Below are 23,691 nucleotides of genomic sequence, written 5' to 3'. Positions count from 1 at the left end.
TGCAGTCTACAAGGTTACAATGCAATCAATATGCAGATTACATCACACTCTAAATCATAATGAACAGACAAACAACCCTAGCTGTCCTTGTATCTGAGGGAAGCTGCATAACAGAAGTAGCTAATCTTAATTAAGATGAATAAGATATTAAGGAAGATCACATCTCCTATCTAAAATTTCAACCGGCCATAAAGAAATTGGGGTTTTCTGGGTATCTCATTCCTTTGAGCCAATACATTAACAATTCATTTATTTTCTACTATACTAAACCCATGGCTTCCCTCATTGGGGGCTACAACTGCCCTCCCCAGTCTACAATGCATTCTATGACCTGTGTATGTCTGTATTTTTTTGAGAATTTGTGTTGCCCGATCCAAGGGGTCTGCATACAGTAAAGTCAACTTTGAACATAAGATCAGTCCTGCTGGATCATGCCAGTGGCCCATCTAGTCCAGCATCCAGTTCTCACAGTAGCCAAACAGATACCTATGGGAAAACTGCAAGCAGGACCAGAGCACAAGAATATTCTCCCTTCCTATAAGGGTGAAAATCCTATAAGGGCTGAAAATCATAGGCGCCATTGCTAATAGCCATAGCTTTATCCGCTATGAATTTGCTTAATCGTACTTTAAAGCACCCAAGTGAGTGGCCATCACTGCTTCCTGTGGAATGAGTTGCATAGTTTAACTACGGTATGAGCTGTGTGAAGAAGTGCTTTATTTGATCTATCCTGATTCTTCGAAGTTCTAGTGTTATGGGAAAGGGAGAAAAAAAAACTTTTCTCCAGCTACTCCATGTCATGCATAATTTTACACAGTTCTGTCATATGATCACTTGCCTTTTTTTCAAAACCACCAAGTCCCAAGTGCTCCAACTTTTCCTCATAGAAGAGTTGCTCCATTTCCATGATCATTTTGGTTGCCCTTTTCTGAACCTGTTCAAGCTTATCTGAACCTGTTCAAGCCCTTTAGAGGCAAGAAGACCACAGCAGTACGCAGGATTCCAAATGCAGTTGCACCATAGATTTGTATAGTGGCATTATGATATTAGCAGTTTTATTCGGGGTTATTTTTCTGCTGGAACTTGCCAGAAGTCAGTTCTGGCACCTCTCAGGTGGGTGCCATTGCCATTCTAAGAGAACAAGGGACATGTTCATAGTAAGTAACCTCTTTTTCTAGAAAAAATAGCACTAATTTCAGTTCCAACGTATCACGGAACTGTCCATTTATTCTTACTCTCTACTACCTGCTACTTAACCAATTCCAAATCTACAAGAGGACATCTCTTCTTCCTGAGGAGTCTTTGGTGAGGTAATTCTTGGTGCAATCATTGTGATGCCAATACAATTGGGGAAAGTCTGGATCAACCCTCCCCAACTTGATGTCTGCTAGTTTAAAGCCCTAAACGGCCTCGGCCCAGTATACCTGAAGGAGCGTCTCCACCCCCATTGTTCTGCCCGGATGCTGAGGTCCAGCGCCGAGGGCCTTCTGGCGGTTCCCTCATTGCGAGAAGCAAAGCTACAGGGAACCAGGCAGAGGGCCTTCTCGGTAGTGGCGCCTGCCCTGTGGAACGCCCTCCCATCGGATGTCAAAGCGATAAATAACTACCTGACATTCAGAAGACATCTTAAGGCAGCCCTGTTCAGGGAAGTTTTTAATCTGTGATATCTTAGTGTATTTTTGGTTTTCTATGGAAGCCGCCCAGAGTGGCTGGGGAAATAATAATTTACAAATAATAAATTATATTATTATTATTATTGTTGCTAGACTACAACTGCAACCATTGCTGACCCCTGGCCATGCTGGCTATGTTGGCTGGGCTGATGGGAGTTGTCATCTAAAAGATCTGGGTATAGATTCACAAGCTTGTTTATGTGCTGAATCTATGTCACTAGACAGTATGTTGCTTTTTGAAGTGAATGAACAATGTCTAGAACTACTGAGCATCTTCACATATGAATATTTATCAGAATCCATTTTCCCTTGTCAAAAATTATGGAGAATTACCCTTCATCTTACTGCTAGTGATATCTTTCTAGAAAGGACCATCTTCACTTAGCTCAGACCAGTGGTTCTCAAAGGGTGTGATGTACCACACTGGTGTGGCAGGAGCGCATGGCAAGGTAGGAAGATTCAAGGACAATCAAAGAAACATGTAAACATTTCAGTATAGTATAGTACAGTACAGTGGACGCTTGGTCTGTGAACGTGAGCCGTGCGGGAGGCACATTTGCAACCCGCAGCGTCCACAACCTGCAGCACCACGTCTGCACACACGTGGGGTGCGATTTGGTGCTTCTGTGCATGCGCAAAGTGCGATTTAGCATGAGCGCTGAAACCCAGAAGTAACCCGTTCTGGTACTTCCAGGTTTCGGCGCATCCGTAACCCGAAAACGTGCAACCTGAAGAGTCTGTAACCCAAGGTATGACTGTATAGTGTAGTATATTTTTAATTTGCAGACTATGGATATTTTGGAGGTGATTCATATTCTGATGTAGCTGTATTGTTTTATACTTTCTGGATGCCGCATCACATTATACAGTAGTTGTATTCTGTGTTATGAATCAAGCAGTGCTAGAGTTGTTTATTTTTGTTTTCCACTGTATTTCTTATCAATAAAAAAGTCATGTGGCGCAAGCAAATTTTTATTTTGAAAGTGTGGCCCAGAGAAAAAAGTTTGAGAACCACTGATTTAGACTAATCCAGTTGTGTGAATGCTGTGACAGTTGTCTGCTACAACACTATACCTGGAAGCTCTAGAAAAACATCAAACATTCATACCATTGTATTAAAAACTATAGAACTGACCAGAGGGTCTGACATTTGTCTTAAAAAATATTATTGAGACACCATTTACTATCACATTCTTCCAATAATTGTCTTAGTAGCTATAGGTAAAAGTGGGCTTTTCAACAAGGAGATAAAAATACTTTTGCAAAACAACTACAGAAGATGTGCATTTTACATAAAGGCGATAGCAGCAAAAAGAACCCTAAGCAGAAGTGTCAGCAATTCCAGTATTGCAATTTAAAGCATGACCTTTTCCTTATATGCTAAGCTGCTTCTTACATGGCTTTGTGAACACAATGCTGCTCTTTTTCCTCCATTATATTTGAGAGCGGGAGAGCCCTCAAGTGTTTCATATTTAATCTGGGAAAGATTTTTAGAAGTTGCAATCATGGCAGAAAACTCTACGTGGCAGAGGTATATCTGCTGCTTTCAGTTTGTTTCTTTTCTTGTTGGCAAAACTTATCAAAGTATATATGAAACCAGAACAGTAAGATATAGATCATCCTACTCTTGGACTGTGAGAAAATGGAATCACTTGAAACAGTGACTCTGTGTGCATGTAGATGTGCCCTTCTTAATTCATATGCCTCTTTGTCTCCAGTTACCTGTCATGGAACTATTGTCTATGAATTGCCTAAAAGAAGGCAGTGGAGGACATAGTGAAGAAGAATGAACAAGAGGAACTGGTTATTTTTTTAAAAGAAAACAAGTCAGAATAAAGTTAGGGAAATGAGAGTAGGGCTAAGGCTAAAGAAGGTAAGGATGTGGGAGAAGCAACAATGCTACAAAAATAGTTAAAGAAAGGTACAGTATATTACATGAATTAGCATGGCAGAAAAAGAAATAGGAAAGGATATAACAGGCAGGATATTTTGTTTTTGTTGACAAAACAGCCTTATAGCAGTAAACCATGTGAAAATGGGTTGTATCTGCCTAAATCAGATTAAAAGTAAAGGTAAAGGTACCCCTGACTGTTAGGTCCAGTCGCGGACGACTGGGGTTGCGCGCTAATCTCGCTTATTGGCCAAGGGAGCCGGCGTACAGTTTCTGGGTCATGCGGCCAGCATGACTAAGCTGCTTCTGGCAAACCAGAGCAGCTCACGGAAACGCCGTTTACCTTCCCACCAGAGTGGTATCTATTTATCTACTTGCACTTTGACGTGCTTTCAAATTGCTAGGTTGGCAGGAGCTGGGACCGAAAAACGGGAGCTCACTCCGTCGTGGGGATTTTAACTGCCGACCTTCTGATCCATGTCCATGTGCTTACTCGTCTACTTATTTCAGTGGGTCTCTTCTGAATATGCCTTAGTTGGCTAGAACCCAGAGAGTTTTATTCAAATTTGTCTTACCTTGCCCATTTGATAAATGTTGGCAATATGATATGAACACCTTTGACAACATCATCCTTCCACCACACAGAAAAGAAAGCAGCACATAAACTGTGCACACCAATAAGTAGCAGCTTGAAGAAATAAAATAAAATAAAATAAATAAAATAGTTGTATTCCAAAGCTTGAGAGAAGGAAAACCCATTATGCAAAGAACCAGTGCAAGTGTGCTTCCCAATTGCTATGGAAACATTTGCCTTGAGTTTAACAAAACAGTAGACATGAGGAGCAATGCTCTGTGATAGCATAGCAATAAGAAAAACTTTCCCAAAGTTTCTGCTTCCTACTTGCAACTCACATAGAGTAGTCAGGTATGCATTATCAAAAATAAGGAATTGCGTCACCAAAAAGAGCACCAATGTGCATAAAATGTGCATGTGGAATACACATTTGGGAATGATTACTATAATTTAAATAGAAATACATTTCATCATAGCTGGGAAGAAGCCATGTGACCTGTATCCCTGCCCAATCTGCTAACCAGGTGCTGCTAATACTTGCTGGGGATTTTCAAGGCTCCTGGTCTCCAATTTTATGGTTCCTTATCTTTAAACTAGACTGGACTAGACAGCCCTCAAACACAGTATATATTCAAATGACTGTGCAGTTTCCTATATAGAAATTGTCATCAGATACAATGGGAGGAGGGAGGAGTGTAAAGCAGTCCTTATTTAGCTAGAGTTAAGACTACTAGGCTAGTGCCAATTTATGAATTGTCCATAGCAGACTGTCCATAACACCATTGCCAATTAATTGATGAGAAACACAGAAGACTAAGAATTATTCACAAGACAAGCAGCATGTATACTTTAAATTCATTTGAAAGCATGGAGCTCCAGTTGCGTCTTAAAAGAGCTTCTGAGGAGTGCATATCAGCTTAAACCATATCTAAGATTTGTTTTATTAATTCCCCCATATTGTTTTATTTCCTCATCTGTATGACATCCCTTGTTTTTAGTTTTGTTTATTTAATATCTTTGCAAAACCACCAGATGGCATTGCAGTGCTCAATTATTTTATTAGGCATTCCTTATACAAAGAATTGATAGAAACCATTTGAATCTTTCTTTTCTGGTCTACTTCCCATTTGATTAGTATTTCAACTCTCCATTAGCAACAAATCTCAATTCTCTTTAATAGGCGCCTAGTGGCTCAATCAGGAGGAGGAATATAATAAAATTTAATAAACATCACTTCTTTCTGGAATGTATGCAGAGGAAATTATAGCATCCATGCTGGAGTTAAACAAAATTCTTGCAAATTACCAGGGATGTAAAACATGTGCCTACCAAGAAGCACATTTGTTTTTATTTTGGCTTAGACTTTAATTTGAGTTGCACAATAAGATACCTTCAGAGAAACCATGGGAGCCAAGCTATTTAGAACACACTTCAATAAAGTTGGCTAAACATAAATAAGAGGCATAGCTAGTTGCTAATGGAACCACCACAGGTTTCTTTTCTGTTTTAGAAATAGGTTCTTTCACTTCCAAGCTCTCTTTAAAAACCACCCAACAAACTGGCAAAGTTGTCTGTGGGGCAGGGTACATACTTTGAACTTGAAAGACCTTATTCAGCTTCAAAACAGGAACACACATCAGTATGCTGTCTTTTTATGTTGTTATTTAGGAAATTTTGTATATATATATTTGGCATATCACAATATGTATCTGATATGGAGTTCCAGCATCACCCAAAATGTACAAAACACAAAACAAAATATTTACATATGTCACACTGGGAAACACATTTAAATGAATTCATTTCACACTTTTTGTGTCACATACACTGTATATTAAGGAAACAAATGGAAGCTATCAAATATGCTATCCACTATAATATCACTAGGATGCCTTGTCAAAGCTAAAAAAAATGTGCAGGTAAAATTCAGAATTAGGCATGACCTCTGAAGACAGCTATGCAATATCATCTATTCACAAATTAGAAAATAATCACATCATGCATTGTGACTGACCGGGGAAAAACAACAACACATTTCTGCAAAAAGAATAGAATAGAAGAGAATAGAAAAGAAAAGAAAGGATAAAAGCATGAACTAGCTAAAGCCCACCAGGTCATGTCTGAGGGAAGGAGTGACGGGGAGCACAAAAAATAACCATGCTGCACTGAAGCAGTAGATTGTACTATATATCTCCTAATTCTACCTGCCCAACAAAACCCTTGGACAGCTAGCGTGCCTGGCAAATCAGAGCCAGAGCCAATCATGTGTCAATGTGATGTTCCACAAAAATACCCAATTGGTCCTTTCCTTTCAGTCCCCTCAGAGAGAGCAATTTCAGCAATATGTGCCTAATAACAGTGGTGCAAAGCACAAAAAGGTCACTAAGAATGGACATGACACCAGGCCTTGAACTGGGAACTCGTGGACAGAATTTGGGACCTGGAACCATGCCCACAAGAAGGGGCATCAGAGCCTCTTCACAGAGAGAAGAGGAGTGTGCAATATCAGTCTCAGTACTTAGTGGATAATGTGAAATGTCTGGACTGACTAGACCTATAATGGATACTAGAAATCTAGCATTCACCCCTTGCTTTGAGAACAAGAGAAGTACTTTATCAGTACTGCTCAAAAGAATCCAAGCTTTAGTATCTGTCCTGAGGTATATTTCAGGTACAGGTTCAGGAACAATCACCCACAGCCTCAACATCAACCAGATGTTTTTGTACTGTCAACTGCCATCAGCCCCAGCAAGCATGTCCAGTGGTCAGGGATTGAGGGTCACAGGTACATCATCCTTTATCTACAAGGACCATGGCACATCTGCTTCAACAGGCATTGAACAGCATGATGCTCAAAGCAGACCCATTGACAACATCGGCTGGAAACCAAAGAACAGGAGACAATGGGCTTGAGTAGAGTGTTGGTCAAGGAAATACTTGGCTCTGACCTAGAAGCTTATACTCCTACATTGTCTCCAGTGACCAGTCTAGAGTCTGTTGGAAGCAACTATGGAGAGAGTCAGAACTTACAGGGTTAAGAAGTTCTGAGTGACGTCTCACATTCAGAGGCGGGCATAGAACACTGAGAAAGGGGAGTGTTTTATGTGTCTCAGAGAGAGACAGAGTGTGAGCCGAGTCTGCTCAAGGAGCGCATCGTAGATGAGCGCTCTGTCTCCGGGAAAGTTATGATCTGTTATTTTTCTACGAGAATAAAGCTATTTGTAAGATAAGGAAGGACACCGAGCGTCTGACTGATTTACTGCACACACGGCAATTATCGGTTCTGCTTCTGTCGCTGTGCTAAGCTCTGCTACACTGCAGCTAGGAGGCTGCCCAGAGGGAACAGAGACACGCAGGGGAAGCGTGTGGGCTCCGAGGGCAAGCGAAGCTGCCAGTCAATTTCGCCAAAGCAACAAACAAACAAAAACAAGCACCACTAATGGTGACTGCAAATGTACTGGTTCAACTAGAGTTTTTTGTTTTTGCTTTATTATGAATTTCTAGCACTATATCCTAATACAAGCATAACCACAGATAAGGAAGACAATGTACTAGTGCCCTCAACAATGTTTCATGAACCACAATTCATTGCTGCCCAATGATAAGAAAGCTTCCAAGTCCTATAAGTAGCCAATCAACCACAACCTGAAATGAGACTCCAAAAATTATTCCATCAATCCCACAAATAGTAAAGGCAGAAGAACTGAGAATGAAAGAAAAATGTAGGAGATGCAGGTCATGGACATGGAAAATTCCAGGAGCACCAATCTATCTTGATATGCCTATTCATTGCAGTGGTCCTCAAAGAATGCTTGCTTAAAAGGATTCAGTCTTTACCTGACTACCTGTCTCTAAGCATCTTCAGCCTGAAATATCTGTCCTCTGGAATGATGGCTCCCTGTGCTTCAAGACTCCCCAGTGCTAATATCTTTTTGCTGACCAGTGCTCTTTCTTTCAAAAAATGTGAAACATTCTGAGTAGTTTGGGATGCCCCTGTGTTATATGGATAACAAGAGGAAGTTACATTTTATTTTGAAAAAGTAATTTTAGGCGGGGGTTTAGCAGACGCTGCTTCATACCTAACAGAAGGTGATGTTTACAATCCTATACACACTTAGTAGGCAGCATGCTGCACTTAGTATCAGAGGTTTTACATTTCAGTAGACATGTACAGAATCCCACTGTTTATGCTTAAGAGTAAGTTCTACTGGGCATGAGTCTGAGTAAATATGCATAGGGTTTGTATGTAAGACAGCGATGGCCAAACTTGGTCCTCCAGCTGTTTTGGGACTACAATTCCAATCATCCCTGATTACTGGTCCTGTTAGCTAGGGGTGATGGGAGTTGTAGTCCCAAAACAGCTGGAGGGCCAAGTTTGGCCATCACTGATGTAAGAGATACAAATACAGGTTGTTTCTTTCCAGAATACTGTAATATAGGGAGTTCAATCCCAAACAGTGTTTCTTCCCAACCTATAACTTTGATACGCATTGACTCAGAAGGCTGTGGATTAGAACAGAGTCCTCACAAACTTTAGCAATTAAAATAACCATGCAGAAGTTTCTGTGCTGAGGTTAGAGCTCTTCCTTGAAGATATTCATGATGTTACTATTACATTGGATCCTTCTTTTGCAATTTTTTTAAAAAAGAACTTCTGAGAAAGAACTGAAATGTCCTGGGGGTGAGGAAATCTGCTCAATTCTGGTATCAAGAAATATTTTTCAAAAGATACATCTTCATATGACTTTAAAGGTTTGCCTTTAAAAAAAATTGAAATAGATACTCCCAACACAAGTTTCATGCTTTCAATTTCAGTGCTAAGAACCATTCTTCATAAAGACAAATTTACTCAGCACAGCTGTAGAACTTTGCCTTTGAAAGAGAATGTTGAATTTCTCATGAACAAAGTCACAACTGGGCTTTCTATTTTAAGCTGTTTCTTCAATTAAGCAATGGGGAAGAACCCAATATGAAAAGTTACATGACCTTTGTTACCTTAATCTGGTGGATTTTATTAAACTTGGAGTGTCTGAGACACATACATAACAGCAGAACATGGAAGCTGCAACACTTATCTGAAAGGAGGTAAAAGCTCAAAGGCACAGTATTTCTTTCAGTGTGTTGAATAGTTGTTTCCATTAAAATGAATGGGGTAGCCTTGGGAGCAGGAGTTGTGTGTGCACCTCAAAGGTAATCCAAGTTGTTTTCTCAGGATACACATTCAATTTTAATTTTTAAAAGCCTCACATCTATTACTGGGTTTATGACTGCACTATGTAAAATGTTAAAAATATATTTTAAAAAAGAAGTTACGAAGAAGCCATGTATATGTTGCACACATACCCTTATCTATTTTGCTTAACGATTTCACAGAATAGGGGAGAAAGCAGGCTCAAGAATCTGTTTTGTAAAAATGCCATCAAGCTGAGTATTGAATAATCTACAGAAATTTGTCCATCTCTTTGTTTATCTTGTTTTTAGAAAGAGTTCCTTATGCCAACAGAGAAGCAAAAAACAAAGCTTGTGTCTTTGCATAAACAAAGTGTGTGCTTTGAATTGCTTAAAAGACCATCACTTTTTATTAAAGAGGTGAAAAACACACATCGAAACATCTCATCGCCCTACATTTTTCACAACTTGTTGTCTGATCTTCTGAAGAAATCAGCATTAATCACTAGGTGCAGGAATCAAGAACTGAGTAAACAACTTTTGTTTTGTCTTATGAGTTCACCACAGATACAGATTTCAGGAACAAGTTGGAAACAATTTTAATATCAAAAATAAAAGCAGAATTCTAAGCATTATAGCAATTAACATGTATATAAGAAATGGTATGTTAGAACTTCTTTTCCTCTTCAAGAGTTTGTGGGAAGTGAGTTTCAAAATCACACTCATTAATGCAGATAAAATATAATTTATAACATAGTAATCATCTTTCCAGACAGGTTGGGAACATAGTCTGGGAGGCATAAGGCAGGCATTTACCGGTAATTGCAGATGCAGATGGACTGTTGTTTAGGCAAAGAACTGAGCATCAACACTGGTGAACTACTGGGAGAAACAGGGGTGTGCCTGACAAGACAGGTCTGTTGAACCATCTCCCATAAATTGGGTAGCAAAAAGCAAATAAAAAAATTAAGAAACCATGGAGAATGTGAATAACTGAATTAAAATCTCAGTCGTGTTTGTAGCAAACCAGTACCACCATCTTAACCAGCTGTTTAGAGAGATCTTTGTTTAAAAGATAAACTATTTTATCCAAAGTTTGATTTGATTTGATTCAGGGGCATAGATTCTGGAGATTTTTATTAGATGCATTCCAGTGTTTCAAAGATACTGAGGCATGGTATGAAATGGCATTCAACATCATAAACTTATTCTCATATGAAACAAGGAAAACATATCATTTTATTGTATAAAGTTCAACACCTGTAAGTTCAATCAAAGACAATGCTGAAAACTGTTATACCTTCAGAAATAAGTTTGAATTCATGCCAAGCCATCATCAAAAGGATGTGGTTAAGACACAACATTCAATATAGCTTACAAAAAACATTGTTGTCACATATATGGTAGCCTTAAATAAAATGATCAATACTTAGTGTCCAATGGATCACAAAGCTGTCCTAGGGGAGCTCAAGGAAGATTCAAGCACACAGATTCAAAAAATATAGTCAAACATATTGAATTGACCACAAAGAGATACCCACATAATATCCTTTTAAGCATTCTAACTTCAGGTTTTTTTGTTGTTTTTTTAACAGAGTCAGCATATTGATTATAAATGGCTGCAACTTTGTAGGAATCCTTTTTACCTGTGAAAAGAACTCCCCTCTTGAGATCGTTTTGCCCCAAAACCCTTTGGGAAAGTAGCAAACACATTAATAAAGGATGGGTGTACAGAGAAGGGCAAGGCATTCTCATGGCCAACATAACTTTTCTAATGCTTCTGAGCATGTAGTTGTGTGTAGCTTACTAGATAAAACAGAAATGCATAGAAACTAGCTTTTGTGCTATAACTAGCCATGTACAACAACACACAATCAGCACTAGATAGGAATGAAAGTCCTGCGAAGCAATGCTGGTAGCCATGGAACTTCTAATGCAGTACAGCAACAGAGGGAATGACCTCAGTAACAAACCCTTTTGACTACAAACCATTTAAAGGCTATGCCTTCAGCAATGTCTTCAGGTAGTCGAATTTGACACCAAGAAATCACATTCACAAGTAATTCCCCTTCATCTGTTATAAATATGAAGGACATTAGTGGCAGGACTGTGCAGCAGCACTAAGCCTGCTCCCTCACATCTTCCATCTTTTCAGCATGAATGCCTGAAGAGGATCCCTCTGCACATGAGCAGCTGCTTATGTGTAAGGGCTCTGCTATTCAGACACTTGTGCCTGATGTGCAGAAATGAGTGGTGGATCTAGCTCAATGGATGATGCTGGAAGGAGGGTGGTAGCACAGTTGGTATAATGAACTTAAAATGCAGCCCTAAAAATGGCACCAAAGCAACTTCAGATCAAGCCTGGGAAAAGATGGAGATGGAAAAACCAACGTGAAAGACTGGATACAATTTTTAAGGGCTTTCTGACACCTAGAAGCCACCTTGAAATAGTTCAAATGCAACAATTCAGTGCAGCATTGATTGACCACAAACCTATTCCTTTCAGACCATTCCCAACTCCAAATCAATTTCATTAATTTGCCAAAGTAGCAGAGTGTTAACTATGAAGTTGTTTTAGAAACTGAGTCAAAAACATTCATGTAGAAGCTATACATAACCATAGAAAGGGGAAGAATGGTTGCTAGTGCCCATATAACCTACAAAGCTCGATATAGTCTGTGTATAGATATAACATATGTTTCTAGATGCTGTCATATGGCCTGATCTCTGCACAGAACATTATATGACCAATTCATACATTTCCAAATCCAAACAGCACTTTACAAATGTCTCTACAAATGCATTCCCCTAATTAATGGAAAAGAGAATGTCTTCTTACCTGAGCCCCTTTTGGTCACAACCTTCAAACTCTGAACAAGAGTAGCATACAAGAGAATTAAGTGAGGAATAGGAGCTTTCATCTTCCAGCTCTCCAAGGCTGTTCCCTGAAGCAGAAGGAAAAGATACATTTTGTTATGTTTGCTTAATTTTCGCTGAAATATAATTTTTGACATTAAACAAAGGAGACTTCGATAGACTGTATCAGTTCATCTCATGTGGTAATTTTCTACCTACTATTAAAGAAAGTTCCAGAAATCAGAATGAAATTTATTATTATGCAGAAATCAGAAATACAAAATTCCTATTTCAGTGATAACTGCTCTTGTTAAAAGGAAGAAAAATTGCAGCCACATTTCAATATACAGTCACATGTGCTTTAGCACATTGAAATCAATGGGCTTTAGTGCCTTTAGCTCTATGCTGGATTACGGCTTACAACTTTATACTTAGCATGAATAGCAATCTTCTGCAATGTGGAAATTAAACTCTATTCCAAAATCAGTCTGCAAATCTGATTCCTTAAGCCTTCAATACATCATCAATCTGTAGCCTCCTAGAGGCAAAATATTGGTTTATTTTTTAGATAGTTCCCTATATTGGAAGAAAAATGTGCTCCTAAGCAATTAGCTATTAGAATTATAGAGCTTTTGAGAGCCTGAAGGCTAATATTGCCCTCCTGAAGGCAAGGCTGCTCTCTTGCACTGAGACTGGAACACACTTAGACAGCGTATGCAGCATTCATGAACTTCAGAAATTAACATCTGCAAACAAATAAGGGGGAGTTGGATCACACCTGTGGGCTTCACTTGATAACTAGGTATTCAAGGTCCCAAGCCTATGTCTATAGGCTCCCTACTTGCAATCAGAGATTGTATAGATCCCTGTACAAGTGAGACCTTGAACACTTAGAAGTGGGGTGTGGACTAGTGGGCATGATGCCAGTTTCTACACCTGCATAGGGCTTTAAATTAATTCATACAACAAATCTTACATTATTCAGTTTGAAGTGTAACAAACACAGTGAGAAAGAATTGGAGAGTCATGCTACAGAGAAAGATGAATAGTCCACATACACTATTATGCCTATTTTGAAAGAAAAAGATAACAAACAGAGGGACAGGGGAGAACTGTCAGTTTTTCTAATGCAGCTTTCATTTAATTTTTTTTAAGAACTAAGAACATCAAACTTCCAAAAAGCATTATTATAACCTTAAAGAAGATGAGAAAGCTGGAAAATGTGGCTTGACAGTCACTTTTTCTACCAGTTTAGAAACATAATACTTAGATCTTTCACGTCTACAAAATTAGTAGTTTGGGCATTGCCCTCGAGAACCTCAAAGTATGTAAAAGTAACACATTCCAATTAATCAAGCAGCGGCTCTATGACCACGAAAGACAGTGCTTGTTACCTCACACTCCAAGATCTTGTTAGGTATCATAACATCCTATGGAATCTGTGCTAAATATCTAAAAGATCTACTCCTTCCTTCCCATCAAAGAGCCTTTATGCTTGCAAGACTAAATGCTTCCCCTTCCTCCGTGACCAAAGGCAGATGCTCACACATTCCATTTCAAGCCCGTTTGGGTGCCTGCCGCCAAGAAGTACCTGATTCAATGGACCACATTCTCTTAGATTGTCCTTTACACAGCAGACCTCACCAACTGATGCTGAGCAAAATGTTGGACATCCAGCCCACAACTCCGAGAAGAAGCCAAATAAGGTTTCTCCTGGCAGATTGGGAGAAAGCTATTACTGCTTTAGTAGCTTCCTTTTACCTGAAAGGGTTCTCAACGAACTATCCTTTCAGGAAATAGACAGGGCATAGCAAAATATCCAAATGCACACGACCATAGTTTGACCTTATAACCCTTGATAGATTCACCCTTGTCTTTTTAATTATTCCAGTTACTTGAAGTGTTTTATTCTGTGATGCCAATAAACGTATCTGATTGATTGATTGATTGATACAAGATTATAGAGGCAATCTCACTAGACCCCCTGTAGGGGGCAAAAGGAAACAGAATCCTTGGGGTAATAAAATTCTACTCTCCCCTTTTAAACCAAAAATGTCAGTGTTACAGACCTAGATGCTAGGGGGGAAATGCAAGGTGATTATAGAAAGAAAAAATCTGTTCCATGTCAATACTCAGCCCCAGATATTGGTATTACAGGGAACCAGGCAGAGGGCCTTCTCGGTAGTGGCACCCGCCCTGTGGAACGCCCTCCCACCAGATGTCAAAGAGAACAACAATTACCAGACTTTTAGAAGACATCTGAAGGCAGCCCTGTTTAGGGAAGCATTTAATGTTTGATGCATTACTGTATTTTAATATTTTGTTGGAAGCTGCACAGAGTGGCTGGAGAAGCCCAGGCAGATGGGCAGGGTATAAATAATAAATTATTATTATTATTATTATTATTATTATTATTATTATTCAGAATTTGTATACAATTTTAAGAGTATAAATAAAAGCTGCTTATGCAGAGGTGAAGCAAAACAAATGCAACTTAAGCTATGTCACACTATATTGCTGTGTGATACTGCAGGCCTGAATTGTACGCTTCTGTAACCAAAATTCCATTTTTCAGTCAGTGCACTAAGTGATGCTGCAGGAAATCCTGATGCTGATATCTTCAGTCTTCATGATACTAGAGAGAGTCAGCTCCTTGCTCAGCATGAGCCTAACAAATACCGTCCAAAAGAATGAGTGACTTTTACATAGCACTTTAAGATCAACGGATATAGTGTGATTGCAAAACAGAGCCGAGCATGCTCATTACGGTCCGCCGGCCTGCTGAAGAGAACATCTCCTATTGAAAAAGGAAATATAAAACTATAAAGCCTTGCCATAATAAAAACTGAAGACAAAGCCTGGTGTCAGAAAAGGCAACAGAGAGCACACAAGAAAGGCCTTTGGCAGATAAAATTCCCATTCATCATCTCTGTAGCCACTAACATTTATGGGGGCCACTTACGCATGTGAGAAGAAAAAAAGAACTTCACGAAACTAGGAGGAGGGCACCAATTTGTATAAAATCTGCAAGTGTTGATGTTTATGCATAGATGCAAATTTAGAGCTGATTTCTATTCTTTAAATATAAATTCATACATTTACATAGTAAGGGAGACTGTGAATAGGTGTTCTGTGTCCCTGTTCCATCTCCTAGTCCAGGAGCAGCTGGCAGGCATTTTCAAGGCCTCTGCTCTCCCTTCTTTGTCTTTAAACCAGACTTGGACAGAAACAGCCCTTTTATACCTTCCAACTTTTCCCAGTGCAAAACCAGGGCACACATATTCTGGGATGTGCTTCCAGATGAATCACATGACCCGTGCCTGGCTCCTGCCCCCCAAAAGCACGTTTTTTGGGGGTGAGAGCATTTGAGAGCGTAGCACCCAAAATGGCTGTCAAGATCTTGTAGAAAAAACAGGATGTCTCTTTTTTCTGGGGAACCTGGAAGGTATGCCCTTCAGAAGGAGGATTCCTTCAAATGGAAAACTGCCTGTAAAGTGGTACACGTGGCCACCCTACAAACACTTTGAATATTAAAAAGTAGTACAATATCATGAGCACTTTACAGATCATAATAGGGTGAGATGGGAAGCAGGAGCAGAGGAGACTCCTACTTCAAACCTTCACCCTCAAACTCTACAAAAGATAAGGATGACATACATAGCTTGGCTGTGTACCCCTGCCCTACTTTCTTGTGACTGTTTACACACAAGGTAATGAACAGCCAGACCAGACTTCTGCCTCATGTTGGATACCTTTCAATAGGACAGTTCCTTTGAAAAGGAAAACGTAAGGCACACTGAAGCTAATGATAAACTGTCTAATGCAATAACTTAATTCTGACATGCAGTTGTTGACAATAAAACACTGCCATATAAACTGCGTAAAAATTGCAACAGTTAGTCCATGAATTCCCAAATGGTTGTGTGTGGACCCCTAGTGGTCTCCAAGCTTCATTCAGTTGGTGTATGGTGTGCCAGTGGATTTGTGGTTGAAGACGGGAGATGGCACATCCATTGCATTATGTGTGTGTGTGTGTGTGTTTTGTTTCATTTTATTACAGTTTGAATTATATGGAATTGCAATTTTTACAACAGGCAGATAATTCATTAAGTGGTCTGCCATGGCTCGCAGCAATTTTTAAATACAGTGGTACCTCGGGTTAACTACTTAATTTGTTCTGGAGGCCCGTTCTTAACCTGAAACTGTTCTTAACCTGAAGCACCACTTTAGCTAATGGGGCCTCCTGCTGCTGCCGCGCTGCCGGAGCACGATTTCTGTTCTCATCCTGAAGCAAAGTTCTTAACCTGAGGTAATATTTCTGGGTTAGCAGAGTTTGTAACCTGAAGCGTATGTAACCTGAGGTACCACTGTAGTCTGGGGGGGGGGAGGCTTGGAAACCAATGGGTTACTCAATTTTGATGGACATGGGAACTAAGTCACTAAGTCACATCATTCTAGTTTAGAAAGATTTTTTAAAAAATCCTTTTGAAATTTAGTCAGACTGAACTTAGACTGAAACATAGTAACACAGCAACCAAACTGCAGTTCATACTTAGCTCTGAAAGTTAGCGCTAAGGCTTAGTATGGTCTTTCCTGAGGGGGGAATAATGTTGCTTTCACAGTGGCCTGTGGGAAAGAAATGAAGCCAGTTCCACGGCTGGGACCCATTTTTTCTCTGCATGTTTCCATGAGAGAAGCATCACTAGTTTCTGCTATTCCCATGACTCAACTTGTAAAAAATCATTCTCCCTGTTCTCTTAGGGTTTCTAGGTCAAGAGCCTCTGCACCTCTAGTTACTGAAGAGAATATAAAATTCAACCATGTGTAGATTTTCCCGTCATAGGGCTGTCAGGCCAGAGAGGCAATGCTCTTTCATAAAACTCTTAAAGGTGCAGGAACCTTTTGGATGGGGGTTCTGTCTTGTCTTTGTCTCTCTGCTTCCTAACCACCAGCCATGCATCTTGGGCTTTCATATTGCTCTCCTCCCTCAATCACTCACTTTTTTCAACTCTGAGGTAGCACTACACAGTGTTTCCTTATGTCCCAGCAGTTCAGGAGTACAGTGGTACCTCAGGTTACGTACGCTTCAGGTTACATACACTTCAAGTTACAGACTCCGCTAACCCAGAAATAGTGCTTCAGGTTAAGAACTTTGCTTCAGGATGAGAACAGAAATCGGGCTCCGGTGGCGCGGCAGCAGCAGGAGGCCCCATCAGCTAAAGTGGTGCTTCAGGTTAAGAACAGTTTAAGGTTAAGTACAGACCTCCAGAACGAATTAAGTACTTAACCTGAGGTACCACTGTACAGTGTCCTTCTCCTATCTCATCTCCTTTAGCTGGGTGTACTCTCAGGCAATCGCCCTCAGGGTCTGCATTCCCATTTCATCCCACACTTTCCTGACACCAGCATACACACACTTCCCCTCACATGGTTTTTCCCCCTGTGCATGCTTTCAACAGCTTCTCCTTTGCATCCCCTTCTCCATCCTGTTCTTAAATCCTCATCACCAATGCCCCTCTTCTTTTCTGTTCTTTATCTCTTGCACTCACCCCTTTCACTTAAGATCTTGGTTTGTCTTTCATTCCCACCAGTCACTTTTTTTTATCGGCCCTGCTCAGCAATCTGAAATTTTCAAGAGAAAATGAAGCTTTTCCTGACATATGCTTTTCTATTAAACCTGGGTGGCTAAACTGAGCCTCCACACACGTATTAGTAACTGGCTTACGTAACAAGTCTCTATATAATTCCTTGGCAGGATCCTTAATGCACACCTACAGCAGGATTCCTCCTGGGCTAAGGGAGGAGACGAAATGGGGAATGTTGAGGCTGTGCTGTGCATTTGATTCGCAGTACCTGAATACAAAGCAATGTGGAAATGGTAGAGGGGGGAAAAGCATCTCAAGTAATCAATTTCAGTATGTCAGGTTACTTTTATAGGCAGTGAAGCAGATCCAGTTCTCTAATTTTGCTGTCTCTTGGCTATCTGCCCAACAGCTTCCATTTTAATTCATCTTGCAGTGTTAAAGGGCCTGAATAGAACAATCCAGTCTACTTTTGCCTTCCCTCTCCATTCGTCTTCTGCCATGGCTGATTACATAGCTTCATTTATGGAATTCAGTTTGACCCCAACTCCATGGCTGCTTGAGATTTCTAGAGCTGGGCCCTGAGAGAACCTCTGTATTCTTAAAAGCTGCACAGAAGGGATAAATGAGTTTCGCTTTAACTTTATTTGCTCCTGGAAGCTCTTCCCACTGAGCTTTCCAGTCTCACACAGTCCCCAATTGGTATAGCCAATAGGAGCCAGAAACCATGGCAACAGATATGCCACAAATGCCCTCGTTTGAGAGCATTACAAACACACAATATAGATTATTTAGAGACTTCTGGCCATTTGTAAACCTAAGACTAAACCCAAATTATGTCAAATCATTTCATAGCAGATCAGCTTCAGGCTAGTTTCTGTTTCTGGACTACAACTCCCATTATTCTAGACCACTGGCCATCCTGGCTAGGGCTGATAGGAGTTGGACATCCAACAACTTTATACTGTAAACTGCCCTGTGATCTTCAGATGAAGGGAAGTATATAAATTTTATTATTATTATTACAGTGGTACCTCAGTTTAAGAACTATTTGGTTTACAAACTCCGCAAAACTGGAAAGAGTGTCCCAGTTTGAGAACTTTACCTCAGCCTAAGAACGGAATCCGAATGGTGGAAGGGCACCGGTGGTGGGGGGCCTCATTAGGGAAAGCACGCCTCAGTTTAAGAATGGTTTTGGTTTAAGAATGGACATCCGGAAGGGGTTAAATTCGTAAACACACAATAAACAGACAGACATACAGACAAGGCAACTAGCAACTTATTTCATTTGGGCAATCAAATATTTGTACGAATTGAGTTTATGTTACGTATTGAATTAAGGTTACAAAGGAGACACAGACTACAATAACAGAGTGCAAATTCCATTGCCCTTTATTATAATGCAACATGATTTAGAGAAGCAGAGATGAGGAAAATCCTGAAAGTTCAATTTTCTGCCCTTGGGAAGCATGGGCTAATGGCAGCTATATACAGTATATATGTTTTTTCTGACTGCTGATAGCTTGCGGATTTCATACTCGAATTTGCTTTGGTGAATTTACTACAGCATAATGCAATCATAAAAGGGCCAGTACATTCAGTAGTCTGAAAAGTGACAATGCTGTTTCGGCAAGAGACAGTTTGGATATGACAGCTCTTTGGTAGTCCCATAGAAGACTACCATCTGCGGAAAAGATAGCAAGAATCCCTTTTCCGGTAAGTTTGATCTGCATTAAATCTGTCTGCTTGAAAATTTCAATTTCCATATTTTTAAATCCTAAGGACCCAGATGCAAATCTTCATGTCTATTGACATCAGGCAGGCACCTTTTTTGTACTGCTTTTGATGCCTGCTAAAAATGTTCTTCCCCAAGCAGCCTATAAAGAAATGAAAATCTATTAGTAACCTTGTTTTTAAAATTTGGTTCATTTTATCTCTCTCTTTTTAAAATTTTATGAGGGTTTTTTTTTAGTTTGTTGATTTTATCAGATGCTTCCCAAAAAAATACATCAGAATCTCAGTTCTTAAATGTAGCCTGTAATGAACTATCTATCTATCTATCTATCTATCTACCTATCTACCTATCTATCTATCTATGAAAAACCAAAGCAAAATAAAAACACCCAATAACAATAAACAAAATACAAGAAATTTCCTTTAAACTACCACTAGTTTTAAAATTACACATCTATAAATGTCTATTGATAATATTACAATAATTAATTCATTTACTTTTATATGTAAACATTTGTACCATGCTTTTCCATCCGAAGATAGTAAAAGCATCAATTGTTCCTTTGCCAGCTTGACTTATATTCAATGATGTGTACATTTTACAAACTGCAAGCCAACTTGCTTTCAGCAGACACTGGACCCCACCCACATTTGGTGCAAAATTTAAACAGTGTCATGCACAAGCCACACACACTGTGAAGCAACCAGCACTGCACTTTAAGATTCCAGATTTTATCTCTCCTACACTTGATATCATATGAGACCAGGTGAGTGACAGGTGGGCATGATCTGGACAAGTTAGAATTACTGGCCAAATTAGGAGGACTATTGAGATGAATTGGGGGACCAAAGGTTACCCACTCATGATTTAAAGCAAGGTTGGGGAACCCATGACCTTCTAAGTGTTGTTGACTTCATGTATTCCATGCCTATTTATTCAAAGGTCAGTCAAAGAGAATAAAATGGGTCTTACTTCCGAGTAAGTGCATTTGATTATTGGCTTAGCACAGGCCAGTACCGAAGCAAGGCTCATCTTGCTGTGTAGAGTAGAAGGAGAGATTTTGGGACTCACAATAAAATGGCAAAAGTGGTAAAAACCTTCAGTGTGAATTAGTCATTTCAAATTACATCTTCACAACTGCAAAAGGAGAACAGTTCAGTATGTATTTATCTGTGCTCCAGTTGAGGTATTGCATGTTCTCCTTGCCACACACATATGTGACAGCAAGACCTGTTTCTATTATGTGGAACAAATGATTTGTCTACAGCAGGGTGTCACCTTCCATTCTAAACTGCTGCATTGAAAGAAAACGTTCAGCATTTTTATAATTTCAAATAGCTCATCATCATACAATTTCAGACAGCCCATTGAGTCAGAAGATTATGGTGCTTCCTCAGCACTTCTTTTCTCAGTTTTACATTCAATATACTAGACAATTATGTCAATTTCACTTCTGCATTAAAACAGTGATATGTTGTGCGCACGGCAAGTTTAGATCACCACTGCTTACTCTGCTCTTTGATAAACACTTAGTTGCTGGAAAATGTTGAATGCTGGATTTAACAGTGCTACCTGAAACCTAGACTATTCTGCTAGCAAATTGGATCCTCCTAATTGAGGGTCCATGATGTGAGCGGGCCCAAGCCCCCCCCCCCCTTCAGAGGGTGGGAGATTGAGTCCGGTCCATGCAATGGTCCCACGATCACACCATGGCCTATTGGCCAATCAGAGATCGGTGGTGTGATTGTGGGGGCATATAAAACGTGGTGATGCGTTTCTGGGGATTCACCTGGCTTCACGACGCCAAACACCCACCCGCCTGCCCTGTATTTTAGGTGTCTGCTTTGGCCTTGCTCTGGACTTTGGTTGGTTGCCTATTTTGGAACAGGGGCTGGAGAGGATTTTTTTCCATTTGGCAAATGGCACCAGCTACTTCTTAGCAATCGTCACAACTTTTGTAAGGTTTGGCGGTTAGGCATTGGCTTATTGTGATGTGGGGGAGGGGAGGTGTGGCCATCACCTGCCCCTCCAGATACAAGGGTATTCCAGTAAAGGAATCTGTGGGTCTGAATCTCGTCCGAAGTCTGCTTGAGGGGCTAGGACCCAGCGGGAACCCCGGGATGAGCTTCAGTTGGTTGCCATCGACGGAGCTCCCTCGTTTGGTTGTTTACCCCTCCAGACGTCATGCAAGGCAGGCAGGAGTCAGATATAGTTATTGCCAATGCCTAAGCCAATACCACTACACATTGCTGTAATCAATAAAGTTGTGGCCTAAATTTTTGCCTTAAACTAAAAATTCTGTGTCCATGTGTATTTATTTATCCTTAGGAGTGCACAGGGTCTTGATGTGCAGTTATCTGCCCTATGACATGGAAAACAAGTGAACTTGAGATACAGTGGTTCATATCCAGAGCTGCCATGAAAGTGAAATGAAATCAGAATTCTCTTAACATTCCCCAGATTGGAATGCCATGTACAGCTCTGCTCTTCACATCTCAAAAGTGATATTGTAGAGCTGGAAATGGTGCAGGAAGAAGCAACCGAAATGATCAAGGGTTATAATGTTTGAGGCTTTTAACTTTGGGGTGGAGAAGGCGGGGTGCGGAGAAAGGGGTGACATGACAGACATGCATAAAAGTATGTCATGGTTTAGCGACAGTCGTTAGACAGATTTTTTTCTTCCTCTCTAATAACAATAGAATAAGGTGTCATCCAATTAAGCTGGATGTTGAAGAGATTCAGGGCAGACAAAAGGAACCACGTCTTCAAATAGTGCATAGGTAAAATATGGAATTTGCCGCCACAAGATATAGTGATGGCTACCAACTTGGATAACTTTTAAAAGGAATTAAATAAATTAATGGAAGGAAACCAGCCCTGGGTTCTCACTGGAAGGACAGATCCTGAAGCTGAGGTTCCAATACTTTGGCCATCTCATGAGAAGAGAAGACTCCCTGGAAAAGAGCCTGAAGTTGGGAAAGATGGAGGGCACAAGGAGAAGGGGACGACAGAGGACGAGATGGTTGGATAGTGTTCTCAAAGCTACCAGCATGAGTCTGACCAAACTGCGGGAGGCAGTGGAAGACAGGAGTGCCTGGCATGCTCTGGTCCATGGGGTCACGAAGAGTCGGACACGACTAAACGACTAAACAACAACAACAACAACAACAACAACAATAAAGGCTATCAGTGACTACTACTGAAGATGACTGTATTACCTCAAGAACTGGACGAACGATGCCTCTGAATACCAGTTCCTTGGGGTCAGAAACAAGAGAGTGCTATTGTTTTCATGTGCTGCTGGCATCTGGCTGGCCACTGTGAGATCAGAATTCTGGACTAGATAGGCCTTTGGTCTGTTCCAGCAGGGCTCTTAAATCCCCTTAAGTACTTTATTATTAGTATTATTTATTAAATTTGTATACCGCCATTCATCTATAGATCTCAGGGTGGTTCACGACATAAAAATACAAGATAAAAACACAAAATGCATATTAAAACAAGAACATCCCCTCTCACACACGGACCAATAACCCCATCCCTTCCCACAAGCACATTTAAAAGGATGCAGGATATTAATGAGCCAAAGGCCTGGTTGAAGAGGAGCTTTTTCGCCCGGCACCTAAAAGTGTATAACGAAGGCTTCCATTGACTTCCAAAGGGAAAATAGTCATAACCAGTGCTGACCAAGCAAGTACTTTTTAATATTTGCTGGGTTTCAGGCCCACTTCAGAAATATATGAGGGGATATATGACAGAGTACTTTCACGAGAAAAGTTCTTCAAGTGATTTTCTATATGAGTAATGTTATAATTCATTTAGCTGGGCATGTAGTTTTTCTCACTGTTAAGTATCCAAAATATTTGATTAAATTCTATACATTGTTAGAAAAAAAATTTCATAATACAAAATTACTGATGCTGGTGATTTCTGAATTGTTAGTCTAGATTTGCCAGGTCTTCTCCTCACAAATCCCACCATTTTTCAATGGATCAGTTTTTAATGCTTTTTTTTTTTAACAGAGTGTCATGGGAATGACTGAGAAAAATATACTGTCATTAGTCTTAGTCAGCTGTCGTTCACAACAGCTAAACTAATTAGTGTCAATGTGCTCTTCAAACCAAACCACTCTGCCGTTCTCTGTCATGGTGAAGTAATTTAGACATGCCCTGGTTAATTTATGTTTCAGTGGTGACAGTTTATGCTGGATC

General features: G+C 40.1%; 1 protein-coding gene across 4 annotated transcripts in view; it reads right to left on the bottom strand.

Moving 5' to 3' along the window:
* IL1RAPL1 (interleukin 1 receptor accessory protein like 1) overlaps positions 1-23,691 on the bottom strand; it is a 636,262-nt gene that overhangs the window by 523,509 nt on the left and 89,062 nt on the right. For all 4 annotated transcript variants that reach the window (XM_083612316.1, XM_083612313.1, XM_083612315.1 and 1 more), the window contains exon 2: positions 12,147-12,252. In XM_083612316.1, coding sequence (XP_083468442.1) covers positions 12,147-12,228 — 82 coding nt within the window. In that variant the 5' untranslated portion in view covers positions 12,229-12,252. The remainder of the gene's footprint in view (positions 1-12,146; positions 12,253-23,691) is intronic.

The sequence above is a fragment of the Podarcis filfolensis genome, assembly GCF_964270895.1.
Source record: "Podarcis filfolensis genome assembly, chromosome: 4".
NCBI lineage: Eukaryota > Metazoa > Chordata > Lepidosauria > Squamata > Lacertidae > Podarcis > Podarcis filfolensis.
Note: the sequence above shows the minus strand (reverse complement) of the source record. Positions and strands in the feature narration are given on the sequence as shown.